The sequence below is a fragment of the Biomphalaria glabrata genome, chromosome 17 (genome assembly GCF_947242115.1).
Source record: "Biomphalaria glabrata chromosome 17, xgBioGlab47.1, whole genome shotgun sequence".
Lineage (NCBI taxonomy): Eukaryota > Metazoa > Mollusca > Gastropoda > Planorbidae > Biomphalaria > Biomphalaria glabrata.
The window spans coordinates 27,707,611-27,723,766 of record NC_074727.1 but is presented as its reverse complement, the minus strand read 5'-3'; the positions used below and the strand labels follow the sequence as shown (position 1 = coordinate 27,723,766).

Sequence of the window (16,156 nt, the reverse complement as noted above, 5' to 3'; positions counted from 1 at the left end):
AACCCCTTTAGGAAGATCTATTGTGGGAGAGTATAGGTGTGTTATGTCCTTCAAATGTGGTCATTAACTTTTATTGAATTAATATGTAGATTTATGTAATATAATATTTATATAAATAGCAATGGAAATCGCAAAACGGCTAGAAAATACGATAAAATATACTGTTTTGAAAATTAAAAAAAAAGTTTATGGAGAAGACAGATGAGTTAAAAATGTAAATATCATTTTTTTTTAATATTGGTCTCTTTTTAATACTTATTCTGCTTATAGAAGATTGTTGATGTTCCAATTTAACCCCGCCTTCTCTATCATAAACCAAATATATTTACTACAATTTTCGATAAGGTTTGATTCCTCCATTCCTTTTGTGTTCAGTAGGCCTACCTTATACAATTATTTTTTTCTTCAGAATGAAAAAAAAAAAAACGACAAAAAAGGTTTCATACACTCATTATTAAACACACACACACACATATTAAAAAAACAACAAAAAAAAAACAACACTCGTTTCCCTAACTTTCAAAACTGCCAATCAAATTTAACTATCTTCATTTCCCTTACATATATTATTATTTTTATTACTGTTCTTATTATTATGATGGTTTTAACAGAAATGTGTCAACCAAAGTTTTTGAAAGGCCTCTAAAATATAATCCCCAGACTTCCATTTGAACACCTTTGTGTTTCCATACCCTTTAGTCCAGTGTGTAGCCTTCAGATTCACTACGTTACTTTTACAACTAAGTTTACATCTACCTGCGAGAAATCCTCTCATTTAAGTGAGAGTGTGTGCGCCCCCCCCCCCCCGCCCCGCCCATCCCATTTTAAGATTACGACCCCTCCTTTTTCCACAAGCAGAGGGTGATTGCGATTATATTTATCACCAACACTCCCCGACATAATAAAAATATTTTATAATACTTTTTAATCCTAAGTATTTACATTAGTAACTAAATATTTACACAAATCATCAATTTAAAAAAAACTCACCAGTCAACCTTAGGGGTTGGTGATGGATGGAAGCAATGAGCGGAGAATCATCTCTATCTCACCTCCCCTGAATCCTGTAATGTCTATATTATATAATGACTCAGCAGTCATTTGTTTCCACACATTCTCATGATTGTCATTTTTTCCCCATTTTGTCAGCTTTTCTTTAGTTACAATCGTTATGGTTGCTATTTTTTTTATAAAGTCACCGATAGCCCATAGCCTAAGGATAACATATACGTTAACATTTTAAAACTACTTTCAAAATTAAGGTCGCTAATTAAAGAGTGCCTAATTATCCGGTGCCTAATTTTCCACCTTGTCAAAAAGTGCCTAATTATCCGGTGCCTAAATTTCCGGGTGCCTAAATATCCGGGTGCCTAAATTTCCTGGTGCCTAAATATCCGGTGCCTAAATATCCGTAAATACGCGGTGCCTAAATATCCGGTGCCTAAATTTCCTAAATTCGATGGTGCCACAATCTCCATAGCTCTCCTGCAGTTTCCTATGCTTGGCTCTGTATTTTCTTTTTTGAAATTAAGGAGGGATAAATTTAATTTGGGTTTATTCATTAGCCAAGGAGGATTCTGAGGGGTTTCTATTTTAGAGATTTGGTCAATGGGTGGGGTAAAATTTTGGATGGGTTCTCTCATTCGAAGGCCCAACGGCTGTATGATGTTAGGCCTTCGATTGTATAATTCTACCTCTGTGGGGTTAAATATGGAGTCGAAAGCAGGGTTCGTGGGGTTGGATTTTAGCTTGACTATATACTGCATTGCAAGCTTTTTCATTCTTATATCCATGGGGAGTTCTCCAGCCTCCACATGGAGACTTGGGATAGGTGATGTACGAAACGCACCGAGACAGAGACGCAGGGCAGCATTTCGTATTGTTTCCAGTATTTTTAGATAAGACTTCCTTGCTAACGACCTATGCTGGTAGCTCAGCATGACCAGCTGGTTGACCCAGAGCGGGCCATCTGGGCCTAAGGTCTAGGGGAACTTGGAGCCAAAGTATTGTGTTGTTGTGGTTTATCCTCAGATAGCCACCATTCAAACACCAGGATCTCTTTATCCCCCCTTACCCGTCGCAGTCCACGGCAAACGGACTGGTCTAGGACGTAGTGAGAATTTAAAGTTAAGGATGATCAATGAAGGCAGACTTAGGAAAAGAGGAGGCAGACACAATGAAAAGAAGTAGGGCACTTTTGAGATCCAAAAGTGCTAAGGAAAGAGGAGCGCAGTTTAACGTCATGTCTCGGGACACGCATTTTGTAATGGTTCCAGTATTTTTAGGTACAACTTCCTTGCTGCTCCATATATTATGGATCCGTAGTCTAGCTTGGATCGAATTAGACTCTGATAAAGCAGCAGCAAGGTATCTCTGTCAGCTCCCCAGTCCGTATGGCTGAGTACTCTGAGTATGTTTAATGACTTTTGGCATTTCTTCTTAAGTTCCTTAATGTGGGGGAGAAAATTAAATTTGGAATCTAAGGTGAGGCCTAAAAATGTTGTAGTTTTCACGACAGGGATCTTCTTTTTGTGTATAAATAGTTCAGGGTCTGGGTGGAGTCCCCTTAGATTACAAAAATGCATACTAACTGTTTTGGAGTCTGAGAATTTGAAACCATTATAGTTTGCCCAACCCTGAATTTTGTTTAAACTTAACTGTAATTTTCTTTCTAAGGTGTTCATGTTTTTCCCATAAGTGAGAATGACAAAGTCATCAACATACAAAGAGCACTCTATGCCAGGGGACAGCGCATTTATAATGCTATTTATTTTAATGTTGAACAGGGTGACTGACAGAATGCTGCCCTGGGGTACACCCATTTCCTGGTCATGAGTGTCAGAAGCGGAGTTGCCCACTCGAACCTGAAATTTTCGATCTTTCAGGAATTCCTCCACAAAACGGGGGAGGTGTCCCTTAAGCCCCATAAGCGCCAGGTCACGTAGGATGCCATGTTTCCAGGTTGTGTCATAGGCCTTTTCTATATCGAAGAATACAGCTACTAGATGTTCTCTTCTGAGTAATGCATTTCTAATATAAGCTTCCAGCCTTACCAGGTGGTCAGTTGTTGTCCGCCCCTGCCGGAATCCGCACTGGTAGTTTGAGATCACTTTATTCCTTTCCAGGTACCAGACCAGCCTACTGTTAATCATTCTTTCCATGGTTTTGCAGATGCAGCTTGTTAGTGCTATTGGTCGATAGTTAGCTGGGTCAGAGCCGTCTCTTCCCGGTTTAGGTATCGGTATAACTGTGGCTTTCCTCCAGCTGTTTGGGAAAGCGCCTGTTTGCCACACACAGTTATAGACCCCTAGCAGGACTGCCAATGAGGATTCGGGAAGGTGATTGAGGAACTGGTAATGGATTTCGTCTTCTCCAGGCGCTGTGTCATGTGACTTGTCCAGCGATTCCCTCAGTTCCTCAAGCGAGAACGGTTTGTTGTAGTCTTCATTGTTCTCTGACCTGAAATCAATGGGGTGTCTTTCCTCCCTGGTTTTGACTTTTTGGAACTCTGGCGTGTAGTGTGCAGTGGATGATTTTTCTGCTATTGAGGATGCAAGGCAGTCAGCTATTTCTCTGGGGGACGTGACAGTTTGTCCTTGGTTTTTCAAATGCCCTATTGCATTTGATTCTTTCCCTTTGATTCGCCTTACTGCCTTCCAAACCGCTCTAGCAGAAGTTTTGGCATCCAGACTGCCTTCCAAACTTCTCCAGGAATTCCTTTTGGCTGACCGTATGGTTTGTCTAGCCTTTGCTCTAGCTATCCTGAATAGCTTTAGGTTTTCCTGGGAAGGATTCTTTATAAATGCAGCCAGTTGTTTTTTCCTATCGCCAATAGCACTTTTGCAAGCTGTATCAAACCATGGTTTGCTAGGCCGGGACAACTTTCCTGGCTATACTAAGTAGCTTGCTAACAAAGGTATCAGCTGGGTTCTGTTCATCGAGGATATTTTCTGTGATATCCTCAGAGAATCTTTTTTGGAATTGTTCATAATTGGCCTTATTCAGTTTCCACCGCTGAGGTCATCCCAATGAGGAGAGATTGTTAGTAATGATGATTGGGAAATGATCACTTCCTCTTAGATCATTGCTAACTGACCATTTAAAGTCGTCCAGAAGTCCAGGGACGCATACGGTGAGGTCAATGCATGTGAGAGATCCAGTTCCTGGGTGCAAGTAGGTCGGTGATGCATCATTAAGTATGCATAAATCATGTTGGAGGAAGATATCCTCCAGCATACGACCTCTTGTGTCAGTATTATTGGATCCCCACATGGTGTTTGAAATCCCCAAGGATTATATAAGGCTGGGGGAGTTGTTTCAAAAGGTCCTCCATGTCTGTTTGGTTTAATGAAGCGCTTGGTGGTAGATACAGGCTGCAGCAAGTGATAACCTTGTGAAGGGTTATCCTAGCTGCTACGGCCTGTAGTGTGGTCTGTAGTTCTACCCTCTCATGGGGGATGCTGTCCTTCACAAGGATACAGACTCCACATTATGCTCTCTCTGCATCCTCAACATTCTTGCTGTAAAAACTGTAGCTTCAGAAACTGATGCTATCTTTCAGAAATGTTTCCTGTAAGCAAACAGGCCTCTACAATTCCACTGTACAATTCTGGAATCCATGGCTTATTCTAAATGACCTACTTGGAGCTATTTGGCCTTTGGAGGCCCCCGGAGGGGTTTCCCTTTATTCCAGTGACCTTAGCATTTTTAGTCTTGCGTTTGGGAGGAGAGGAAGACAACCCCCTTTTGGGGGAAGTCTTTCTCTCAGGAGAAAGGAGATCCCTCTGGTTAGAGCGGCGGTTATTTCCTCCTCCCTCACCTCAGGCATCCTCTCGCTTTGATTTCTCCCCTTAGGGAGTTGGTCAGCCTCTAACTCAGTAGAGGTTGGGGTGTCTGGCTGGGTTCTCTGAGGAGAACCTGTGTCAGACATAATGTCTCCGGGTTCTCACAGAGTGTTGGTTTTGACATGCTGTTCAGTCTCCATGCTATCATCAGCGAGAAAAGAGAACCTGTTCTTTAGCATGACAACAGGGCTTTCTTGTCTCTTCGAAGGTGTGTTCTTTGGCGGTGTGTTCTTTGGCGGCGTTTTCTTCTGATTTGGAGGAGGAGGGGGTGGTGGGGTCAATGTGTCCGTCTGTGTGGCTATGGATCTTCCTATCTTAGCCACAGCCTGGGCGTAGGTACATCCATTTCTTGCCTTGTACTCCTGCACGGCAACATCCTGTTTTCACACAGGGCAGTCCTTGGAGTAGGCTGAGTGGCCAGCATGACAGTTTGGGCATTTGAACTGGGCTGTGCAGCTCTTGTCCTCATGACCCTCTCCAGCACATCTGGCACACAGTGTTCCTCTTGCAGACTGCCGCGCCGTGTCCATAACCCTGGCACTTGAAGCACCTCATGGGGTTAGGTATGTACAGCCTCACTGGAACTCGTAGGTATCTTGCCTTCACATAGTCTGGCGGTGTCCTAGTTCCGAATGTGAGGATAATAGTGGCGGTTATGAACTCCTCACCATCCCTGCGCCTGGTAATGTGTCGGGCATGGGTGACTCCTTCCATTCCCTCCACTATTTCCTTCTCGAAACATTCCATCAGGTCTCTAGAGCTGATTACACCTCTGCTGTTGTTCAAACTCTTGTGTGGCATGACTTCTACTTGGAGATCACAGATTCTTCTGCATCGTAAAAGCCCATCAGAGTGTATCTTACTATCAACTTCTACAAGAAGTTCCATTGACTTGTGTAACGTAGATACACTCTTGGGCTCTCCCACTACTGACTTTAGTCCTTTGTAGATGAGAAAAGGGCTGTGTACCTGACCACCAAAAATGATGGCCAGTTAGTACTGCTTCTTGTGGCCTCCACCTTTTTTGCTTCTATTCGACGTCTCTTGCCCAGACATAAATCTGGGGCAAGTAGTTTTTTGGTTGTTTATTTTATCCATATATATATTCTTATTAGTTTGGCACCTGTGCTCCCCACCCGCCATCAAGTCCAAGAAGGGGACGAGCCATTCGGATATCCAGAATGAGCCCGCCAGGGCTACACAGGTGCTATACTCAGTCAGCTGCTACATCTGGCAAGTGTCCAATACAGAAGCTCCCCGACTGACCCTCCAGCCACCAGCATGACCAGCCGGTTGACCAAGAGCGAGCCATCTGGGCCTCAGGTCTAGGGGAACTTGGAGCCAAAGTATTGTGTTGTGGTGGTTTATCCTCAGATAGCCACCTCTCAAACACCAGGATCTCTTTATCCCCCCTTACCCTTCCCAGTCCACGGCAAACGGACTGGTCTAGGACGTAGTGAGATTTTAAAGATAAGGAGACAGAGTGATGGGTAATGAAGGCAGACTGAGAAAAAGAGGAGGCAGACACAATGATAGAAAAGAAGTAGGGCACTAAGGAAAGAGGAGCGCAGTTCAATGTCATGTCTCGGGACGATGAACTGTACAGGAGTGACTTAACTTTTGTGTTAGCAATTTGTTTTTGTGACTCTCCATATCCCTGAACTGTACAGAAGGAGGGACTTAACTTTTGTGTTAGCATTTGTTTTTGTGACTCTCCATATCTCTGAACTGTACAGAAGGAGGGACTTAACTTTTGTGTTAGCAATTTGTTTTTGTGACTCTCCATATCTCTGAACTGTACAGAAGGAGGGACTTAACTTTTGTGTTAACAATTTGTTTTTGTGACTCTCCATATCTCTGAACTGTACAGAAGGAGGGACTTAACTTTTGTGTTAACAATTTGTTTTTGTGACTCTCCATATCTCTGAACTGTACAGTAGGAGGGACTTAACATTTGTGTTAGCATTTGTTTTTGTGACTCTCCATATCTCTGAACTGTACAGAAGGAGGGACTTAACTTTTGTGTTAGCAATTTGTTTTTGTGACTCTCCATATCTCTGAACTGTACAGAAGGAGAGACTTAACTTTTGTGTTAGCAATTTGTTTTTGTGACTCTCCATATCTCTGAACTGTACAGTAGGAGGAACTTAACTTTTGTGTTAGCAATTTGTTTTTGTGACTCTCCATATCTCTGAACTGTACAGTAGGAGGGACTTAACTTTTGTGTTAGCAATTTGTTTTTGTGACTCTCCATATCTCTGAACTGTACAGAAGGAGGGACTTAACTTTTCTGTTAGCAATTTGTTTTTGTGACTCTCCATATCTCTGAACTGTACAGTAGGAGGGACTTAACTTTTGTGTTAGCAATTTGTTTTTGTGACTCTCCATATCTCTGAACTGTACAGAAGGAGGGACTTAACTTTTGTGTTAGCAATTTGTTTTTGTGACTCTCCATATCTCTGAACTGTACAGTAGGAGGGACTTAACTTTTGTGTTAGCAATTTGTTTTTGTGACTCTCCATATCTCTGAACTGTACAGTAGGAGGGACTTAACTTTTGTGTTAGCAATTTGTTTTTGTGACTCTCCGTATCTCTGAACTGTACAGAAGGAGGGACTTAACTTTTGTGTTAGCATTTGTTGCGAAAGGAAGAGGAGGCAAATGTCATTGGCAAAATCCAGCTCCTCCAGATGTTGTTTTACAATCTAGTGTATGCCGTTTTTGTTGCCAGAAGATTAATGGGGATGTACAGAATTTCCCAACTGCGACCTACATATTTTGCTACATTCAGCGCAGATATAACTGTTGTCCAGCAGTGGTCGATTTAGGTTGTAAAAGTAGAAAAAAAGTATAATTACATTTATCTGTGATATTGTGCACAACACTTTGCTTCCAGTGTTCTACCACACAGGTCTGACCTATCAACACTTTTTACCCAACTGGACGTTTTACTTGATCATGACCATCAAGTGTATGACCTGTTACTGTTTGAGTTGGTGGTGTAGGGCCTATTCTCGCAGCCTCCCTTGCTGCCTAGGTGGGTTTGAGGCGTATCACTTTTTGAGGTATAAAGTTTGATATCATGTTCTCCAATGCAGACACAATGCAGACATTTTAACTTGATGCCTGTCAGAGGTGTTGCTGTGCTAGACCACTTCAGACTTCTCCTTTAAGCTGTATACATGTCAAGTCTCTGACACCACCCATGGCTTAGTTATAGGAACTGGTGCCCAAAGTACGGCATGCGGGCCTGATCTGGCCCACCAAAATGTCAGTACAATATGTAAAAAATGTATCTTTACCTATATTAGGGCCTTCACTTTTTTTAGGGCCTTCTGACTCAGTTCTATGATTAGCTCATGCCTATAAGTCTTGCGTTTGCCATTGTCGTCTACCTTGACTGCCAGCAAATACTTCAAACTGGCAAAACTAGCCATTAACACTGTCTGACAGACACCAAAACTTAATGCCAAATCTTACGTCTTTGATCAATGCTGATGTTCTGAGTAGCGTAAGAGTAAATATCTAAATTGTGGGTTGAAATGTTTATTAGCTCCTGAAAGCAAGATCATTTCTATCTGGTATTCAGATATTTCCAAATGACCTAGTTCATATGTCTAGGGAACAATGGTGTTACTTGGCTAAGATGGCCTAAATCCCAATATGTGTTATAGTTGGGCCTCTTTTTTAATTCATGTTTAGAGTAACTCCTAAAAATGCCCAGAACTCTTCATTTCATATGGGTGTCCATTAGCATGTTTTCTAGATTTGTATGGTGTATTTATTGGTTTATGTTGAGAATCAAATTTACAAAAAAAGATTGACATAAGCTTTGCATCTTAACTGGTGTGGACCTGGATGGGCTGTAAATAAAACTGGCCTAGAATCCTATGCCTAAGAATTAATGTTGACATTATGATTATGCTACGACTGATGGGTAATGAAGGCAGACTGAGAAAAAGAGGAGGCAGACACAATGATAGAAAAGAAGTAGGGTTTTTAGGGTTAAAAACATAATAACATGAGCATGTATATTGTGGCTAAAACATTTTGCACCGAAACATCCCAAGCCAAAACAACCATCACATCGAAATGTCCTGCTTTTTACTATTGTAAAGTGTTCCAATAGACTATTGTCAAGTGTGCCAATAGACTATTGTGAAGTGCTCCAACAAAATAATGTTAAATGTGAAAAATAGACTATCGATGAACATAATAGAGTTAGTATACAGCATAATGGAGCCTATTGTAAAGTGAACCAATTAAAATTATATACTTAACTAACTTGTCTAGCCACCACTGTCATAAGAGCTCCAGTACCAAAAGTCACATAATAGCCAGGGTAAAAGCCATGCCAGAAAGCACTGCAAGTGAACACAGACAAAGTCTTTTGCATTGGTGCCCTGTCATAAACCAGGCGGCGAAGCCAAAGCAAAGTTTTTTTATTCCAACTGTCAATATTCACCTTCAGACTTGTGGACATCTGGTCAGTAGATAGAAATCATTAGAAGTTGGGGATAGTCAGTAGATAGAAATCAATTATAATTTTGGGATAGTCTTACTCAGTAGATAGACATCTGGTCAGTAGATAGAAATCAATTAGAAGTTGGGAATAGTCAGTAGATTGAAATCAAAAATTGACGATAGTCAGTAGATTGAAATCAAAAGTTGACGATAGTAGATAGAAATCAATTAGAAGTTGGGAATAGTCAGTAGACAGAAATCAAGTAGAAGTTGAGGATAGTCAGTAGATAGAAATCAATTAGAAGTTGGGAATAGTCAGTAGACAGAAATCAAGTAGAAGTTGAGGATAGTCAGTAGATAGAAATCAAGTAGAAGTTGAGGATAGTCACTAGATAGAAATCAAGTAGAAGTTGGGAATAGTCAGTAGATAGAAATCAATTAGAAGTTGGGAATAGTCAGTAGATAGAAATCAATTAAAAGTTGGGGATTAGAATAGAAAAAAAATATCTACAATGATTAATATAAGCTAAATATAAACAGAATCTTATTTAAATTCAGATTTCTTATTAATGTCTTTCTGAATAATTCTATACATTACAATAATAATAGTATTAATAATAATAATAATAAGGCATGTCTTTGAGTCCAAAGATTAATGAAGAGTGCAGTATTTCATGTGGCCTCGCAGCCCCAGCTATGACCTCCATATTTAGCCACACCTATAACAAAATAACATTTGTCCACCAGTGGTACATTTGATTCTCTTTTTGCCGTCTACGGCTGTCCTCATCAGTGGATTGTCTTTTGGTCTCCAATGTGTATCTTGCAGCCTTTGTAAGTGACGGCAAGCTGTTTCTGGAACAGTCACAAAGGTTTGTTTTGTACACAGAGCTCTTAGGTGCTCTTACTCAGGAAAAAGTTTGGATACATTTGCAAGTCTAAAAACTGACATTTGCAAAGGAACGCAAGCTTTCTATTCAAATTTTGTCATTAATTTTCAGTATTTCTTATCACCTACAAATAAAAACATTGACCCTGATCATTACTAATTACAAAAATGTAACCTGTTATTACTTTCATAGTGCATAGAACAACTAAGCTATTTTCACAAAACTTTCCAAAAAAGATTTTCATGTGCAATTTTTAACCAAAATAAGTTTTTTAAAGCCAACGTTGAAATTAAATGTCCAAAGAACAAAATGATATTTTCTTCCACTTTAAACAATTTTTTTTGGTGTGTAACTTTCTTTCACGCCATTTTTTTAAAATTGGTTTATTTCTACACAGATCTAGATTTTAAATGTAATTCTAATCTAGATCTAGATAATTGTCAGTGACTGTGAGGGATTATCCATAAATCAGTGTGGTTATCAAATGTGGTTTTACAAAGATCACTGAGCATCTGTTTGAAAGTGTGTGTGCGTTGTGAGTGTGGAGATCTTGAAAGAACATGGTTAGTGGAGAGATGAGGAGATCTCTATAGAATATGGTTTGTGAAGAGATGAAGAGATCTCTATAGATCATGGTTTTTGGAGAGATGAGGAGATCTCTATAGAACATGGTTTGTGAAGAGATGAAGAGATCTCTATAGAACATGGTTTTTGGAGAGATGAGATCTCTATAGAACATGGTTTGTGGAGAGATGAGGAGATCTCTATTAAACATGATTTGTGGAGAGATGAAGAGATCTCTATAGAACATGGTTTATGTAGAGATGAGGAGATCTCTATAGAACATGGTTTGTGGAGAGATGAGGAGATCTCTATAGAACATGGTTTGTGGAGAGATGAGATCTTCATAGAGCATGGTTTTTGGAGAGATGAGATCTCTATAGAACATGGTTTGTGGAGAGATGAGGAGATCTCTATTAAACATGATTTGTGGAGAGATGAAGAGATCTCTATAGAACATGGTTTATGTAGAGATGAGGAGATCTCTATAGAACATGGTTTGTCAAGAGATGAAGAGATCTTTATAGAACATGGTTTGTGTAGAGATGAAGAGATCTTTATAGAGCATGGTTTGTGGAGAGATGATGAGAGCTCTATAGAACATGGTTTGTGTAGAGATGAAGAGATCTTTATAGAGCATGGTTTGTGGAGAGATGAGGAGATCTCTATAGAACATGGTTTGTGTAGAGATGAGGAGATCTCTATAGAACATGGTTTGTGTAGAGATGAAGAGATCTTTATAGAGCATGGTTTGTGGAGAGATGAGGAGATCTCTATAGAACATGGTTTGTGTAGAGATGAGGAGATCTCTATAGAACATGGTTTGTGAAGAGATCTCTATAGAACATGGTATGTGAAGAGATCTCTATAGAACATGGTTTGTGGAGAGATGAAAAGATCTCTATAGAACATGGTTTGTGGAGAGAACTCTATAGAACATGGTTTGTGAAGAGATCTCTATAGAACATGGTTTGTGAAGAGATCTCTATAGAACATGGTTTGTGAAGAGATCTCTATAGAACATGGTTTGTGGAGAGATGAAAATATCTCTATAGAACATGGTTTGTGGAGAGATGATTAGATCTCTATAGAACATAGTTTGTGAAGAGATCTCTATAGAACATGGTTTGTGTAGAGATGAAGAAATCTCTATAGAACATGGTTTGTGTAGAGATGAAGAGATCTCTATAGAACATGGTTTGTGGAGAGATGAAGAGATCTCTATAGAACATGGTTTGTGTAGAGATGAAGAGATCTCTATAGAACATGGTTTGTGTAGAGATGAAGAGATCTCTATAGAACGTGGTTTGTGGAGAGATGAGATCTTTATAGAACATGGTTTGTTGAGAGATGAGATCTCTATAGAACATGGTTTGTGGAGAGATGAAGAGATCTCTATAGAACATGCTTTGTGGAGGTTATCTCTATATAAAGGGCATTTCTAGATCAATGACTGACAACAAAAAAAAGAGTGGACTAACTAGCAATGTTTTTTCTTTCAATATATTGCTCTCTATTAGTTTAGATTAGATATACATCTAGAAAATCTAGATTTTAAGTCCATTATCTACTAATCTAATCTAAGTCAAGGTGCTAATCTGTACATTTGTTTAGGAGATTTGTGATCATTAAATGTTTTCATAATCCTCCATTGTGAATGAAATTTTATCTACATCTAGAGTTGATAGAGAGATCTAATCTATCAATCTCTATCTACTCAATATTTCTCAGCATAAGATAGCCATCTTGATTTAGACTTAGCTTTTAGTTTCACTAATTCTTCTAATCTAGATTTAGACAATAATCTAGATCTATAGTCTAGATCTTGTTAAACATAGGCCACAGAAACAGATGACCCCTCATCATCTGCCCTACAGACCACAAGGTCTGAAAGGGGAACTTTACTTTTATAGTCTAGATCTTAGCTAGTTCAAGATGTGCAAAGGGAAAGTGCCATACTAAGGCATGATACTGATAAGCCATAGGCTTCCAGAGCCGGGCACACCCCACATCCAGGCAACCAATCAAGGTCTAAGATCTAGATTCTAAATCAAGAGTATTTAAAAGAAAGTATTTAGATCCAGACATCTTATCTAGATCTATCTAGAATGATTCAAAACACTGAAGATCTAGATCAAAGACTTTAAGACTTAGATTCTTTAGGGAAAAGGAGATGGTTTAAAATTAGAACTAGATCTATGCGTAAATAGAACGATATCGGATGTACAAAACAAAGCTAGTCTTAATTTGAATTTTTCTAAAAATGGAAAAAATAATAAAACCAGATTTTTTTAAAAGTCTGAAAAATTGGATCAGGTGAAATTTTGGGAAACTTTCCATCCCAGTGTTACTGTCTGAACTCAATAGAGCGGCATGCTTGTTTTACCTCTACTCCCCAGTGTTACTGTCTGAACTCAATAGAGCGGCATGCTTGTTTTACCTCTACTCCCCAGTGTTACTGTCTGAACTCAATAGAGCGGCATGCTTGTTTTACCTCTACTCCCCAGATATCCACATTATCTGTCAGGTCCCACTGGGGTGAACCATGCTGGTCATAGCCACTGAACCCAAACCCTGCAGCATTGTTCACAGCATCAGCTGAAAGTCAATACAATTGTGTAGAGTAGTTTAATATGCCAACTAATAAGTGTTCAATTCTAACTATTATATAACACCCATAAACACATCTATAATACCAATATGTATATTACTCTGCTAATATCAATAGTCTAAAATAACTTAAATAATAGTTCTATAATTAGCTTAATGTCTTTTTTTTTCTGGAAAAAATTGAATGAATACTAAAATGCTATGGAATCAGAAATGTTTTATTACCAATGCACTGAATACATTACCTAGTTTCCAAGCAAAGTAATACTTCTGTTTAGCTATAGTCATTGCTCCTAAGATGAAGAGAACTTTATAGGCAAAACTCCAAGAGTAAAAGTCTGGAGCTGAGGGACAAAAAATTATAGCGTCAGAATCAATCAGTCATGAGCTACTGTAATGTGACATAGCATAGTAATATGACATAGCATCAGAACAATCAGTCATGAACTAGTGTAATGTGACAGCATCCAAATATATCAGTCATGAACTGGTGTAATGTGACAGTATCAGAATCAATCAGTCATGAACTAGTGTAATGTGACTTAGCATCAGAATCAATCAGTCATGAACTAGTGTAATGTGACATAGCATCAGAATCAATCAGTCATGAACTAGTGTAATGTGACTTAGCATCAGAATCAATCAGTCATGAACTAGTGTAATGTGACATAGCATCAGAATCAATCAGTCATGAACTAGTGTAATGTGACTTAGCATCAGAATCAATCAGTCATGAACTAGTGTAATGTGACATAGCATCAGAATCAATCAGTCATGAACTAGTGTAATGTGACATAGCATCAGAATCAATCAGTCATGAACTAGTGTAATGTGACATAGCATCAGAATCAATCAGTCATAAACTAGTGTAATGTGACATAGCATCAGAATCAATAAGTCATGAACTAGTGTCATGTGACATAGCATCAGAATCAATCAGTCATGAACTAGTGTAATGTGACATAGCATCAGAATCAATCAGTCATGAACTGGTGTAATATGACATAGCATCAGAATCAATCAGTCTAGTCTAATGTGACATAGTATCAGAAACTAGTCAATTAGTCATGAACTAGTGTCATGTGACATAATATATGGTTCAGAAACTAGTCAATGTCTGACATCTAGACATACCTAAAGAATGTTGTAGATTTAAACTAAAAGTATATTACAGGGAGACATAGGACAGACAATATTCATGGGAAGAAAATAGTCTAAATAAAAGTACTAAGAAAGACCATGATGAGAAGGGAGTCTCAGTTTATATACTCACAGTTAAGTTTTTCTGGGTTGAAAAAAAGCCCAGGCAGTAGCATCATGCCAAGACAGCAAGCAGTGGCCACAAGCAACTTCTTCACCACTAATTTCTTCATGGGCAAGTTTGAAATCAATAGGAAAATGCAGTGTAAGTCAAGTTGTGAATTTTGTAAATATTCTTCTTTCTACAAAGTTTATATCCATCAACTCACTCTGTCTGTCTGATCAAATGTTTGAACACATTGTTTCTCCCACACCCATCTCGGGTTTGAGTTTTGAGGTTTTGTTGGCACATCGGTAAACTTTAGGCCATGTTGTGCCCATAATCCCTAAAAGGTGACTCTCCCACAAGGGCTAAATTTTATTTAGTTAAGTTATTAGAAACAAGGTCTATTCAGTTAAAATAGTAAAGGTAGTGAAAATTTAATAATTTAGTAAAAATATTCTGTAAATATAATATGTACACAATTTCACAAATCAACTCTTCATAGACAAACCCACCTTCCGTACAAACCCATGGTCAACATTGTCAAATAGTGTTTTTAAGTTGTGCACTCTAAAAAATTTCTCCCTTAATATCCTGGTATCTGGGGCAATCAATGAGGATATGTTCCACGGTGAGATGAGAGTCACAGTACTCACAAAGTGGGAACTCCTCTTCTTCAGCACAGAGGAGTGAGTGATGTAGGTGTGGCCAATCTTGAGTCTGGACATGGTCGTGCTTCCACGCCTTGTCAGACACTTAGATGTGGGCTGCCACCTGACATCCGCCACAATCTGTCTGAGTTTGTTATGGGTCTCTGCCTCCCACTGATCCTGCCACTCTCGATAGGTGGCAGAGGCAACACTCTGTCGCAGGGAATTTGGGTTCCTGACACTGCTTGAATTAGGGCTCTCATTGCTTCTCTGTCTGCCGTTTTGTTTCCCTCTATGCCCACATGGGAGTAGATCCAGATGAAGGTGATATCCCTATGGTCAGCTGTTATTTGGTCCAACAGCTTTAGGCTCTTATGTAACAATGGAATGTCAGTCTTCATCCGCCCCAAAGCTTGCAATGCAGATTTGGAGTCAGAGCATATGATACATTTCCTCCTGTCGGATGTTTTGACGGGTGCAAGCGATGTACTTCGGCGATGGTGATTGTTTTGTTCTGAAAGGAGCAGCCCGCACACGTGACCTTTACATCCATTTTGAATCCCTCAGTGTAAATGGTGCCACACTCTCAGTAGCTCTCCTGCAGTTCCCTAAAGTGGACTTGTAGTATGCTTGGGTCTGTATTTACTTTTTTTAAAAATAAGGAGGGATAAATTTTATTTGGGTTTTCTCATCAACCAAGGAGGGTTCTATGGGATTTCTATTTTAGAAATTTGGTCAACGGGTGGGATTAAAGTTTGGATGGATTCTCTTATTCGAAGGCCCAATGGCTGTATGATGTTAGGCCTTCAATTGTATAGTTCTACATCTGTAGGGTTAAATATGGAGTCGAAAGCAGGGTTCGTGGAGTTGGATTTTAGCTTGACTATATACTACA

The 16,156-nt window shown here is 39.3% G+C and overlaps 1 protein-coding gene across 6 annotated transcripts in view; it reads right to left on the bottom strand.

The window, feature by feature from the left end:
- Window positions 1–16,156, bottom strand: part of LOC106074044 (lysophospholipid acyltransferase 2-like) — a 62,056-nt gene that overhangs the window by 7,397 nt on the left and 38,503 nt on the right. For all 6 annotated transcript variants that reach the window (XM_056015096.1, XM_056015099.1, XM_056015095.1 and 3 more), the window contains 4 exons: window positions 14,642–14,735; window positions 13,614–13,712; window positions 13,253–13,356; window positions 9,129–9,326 (listed from right to left, as the gene is read on the bottom strand). In XM_056015096.1, the coding sequence (XP_055871071.1) occupies window positions 9,129–9,326; window positions 13,253–13,356; window positions 13,614–13,712; window positions 14,642–14,735 (495 nt within the window). The remainder of the gene's footprint in view (window positions 1–9,128; window positions 9,327–13,252; window positions 13,357–13,613; window positions 13,713–14,641; window positions 14,736–16,156) is intronic.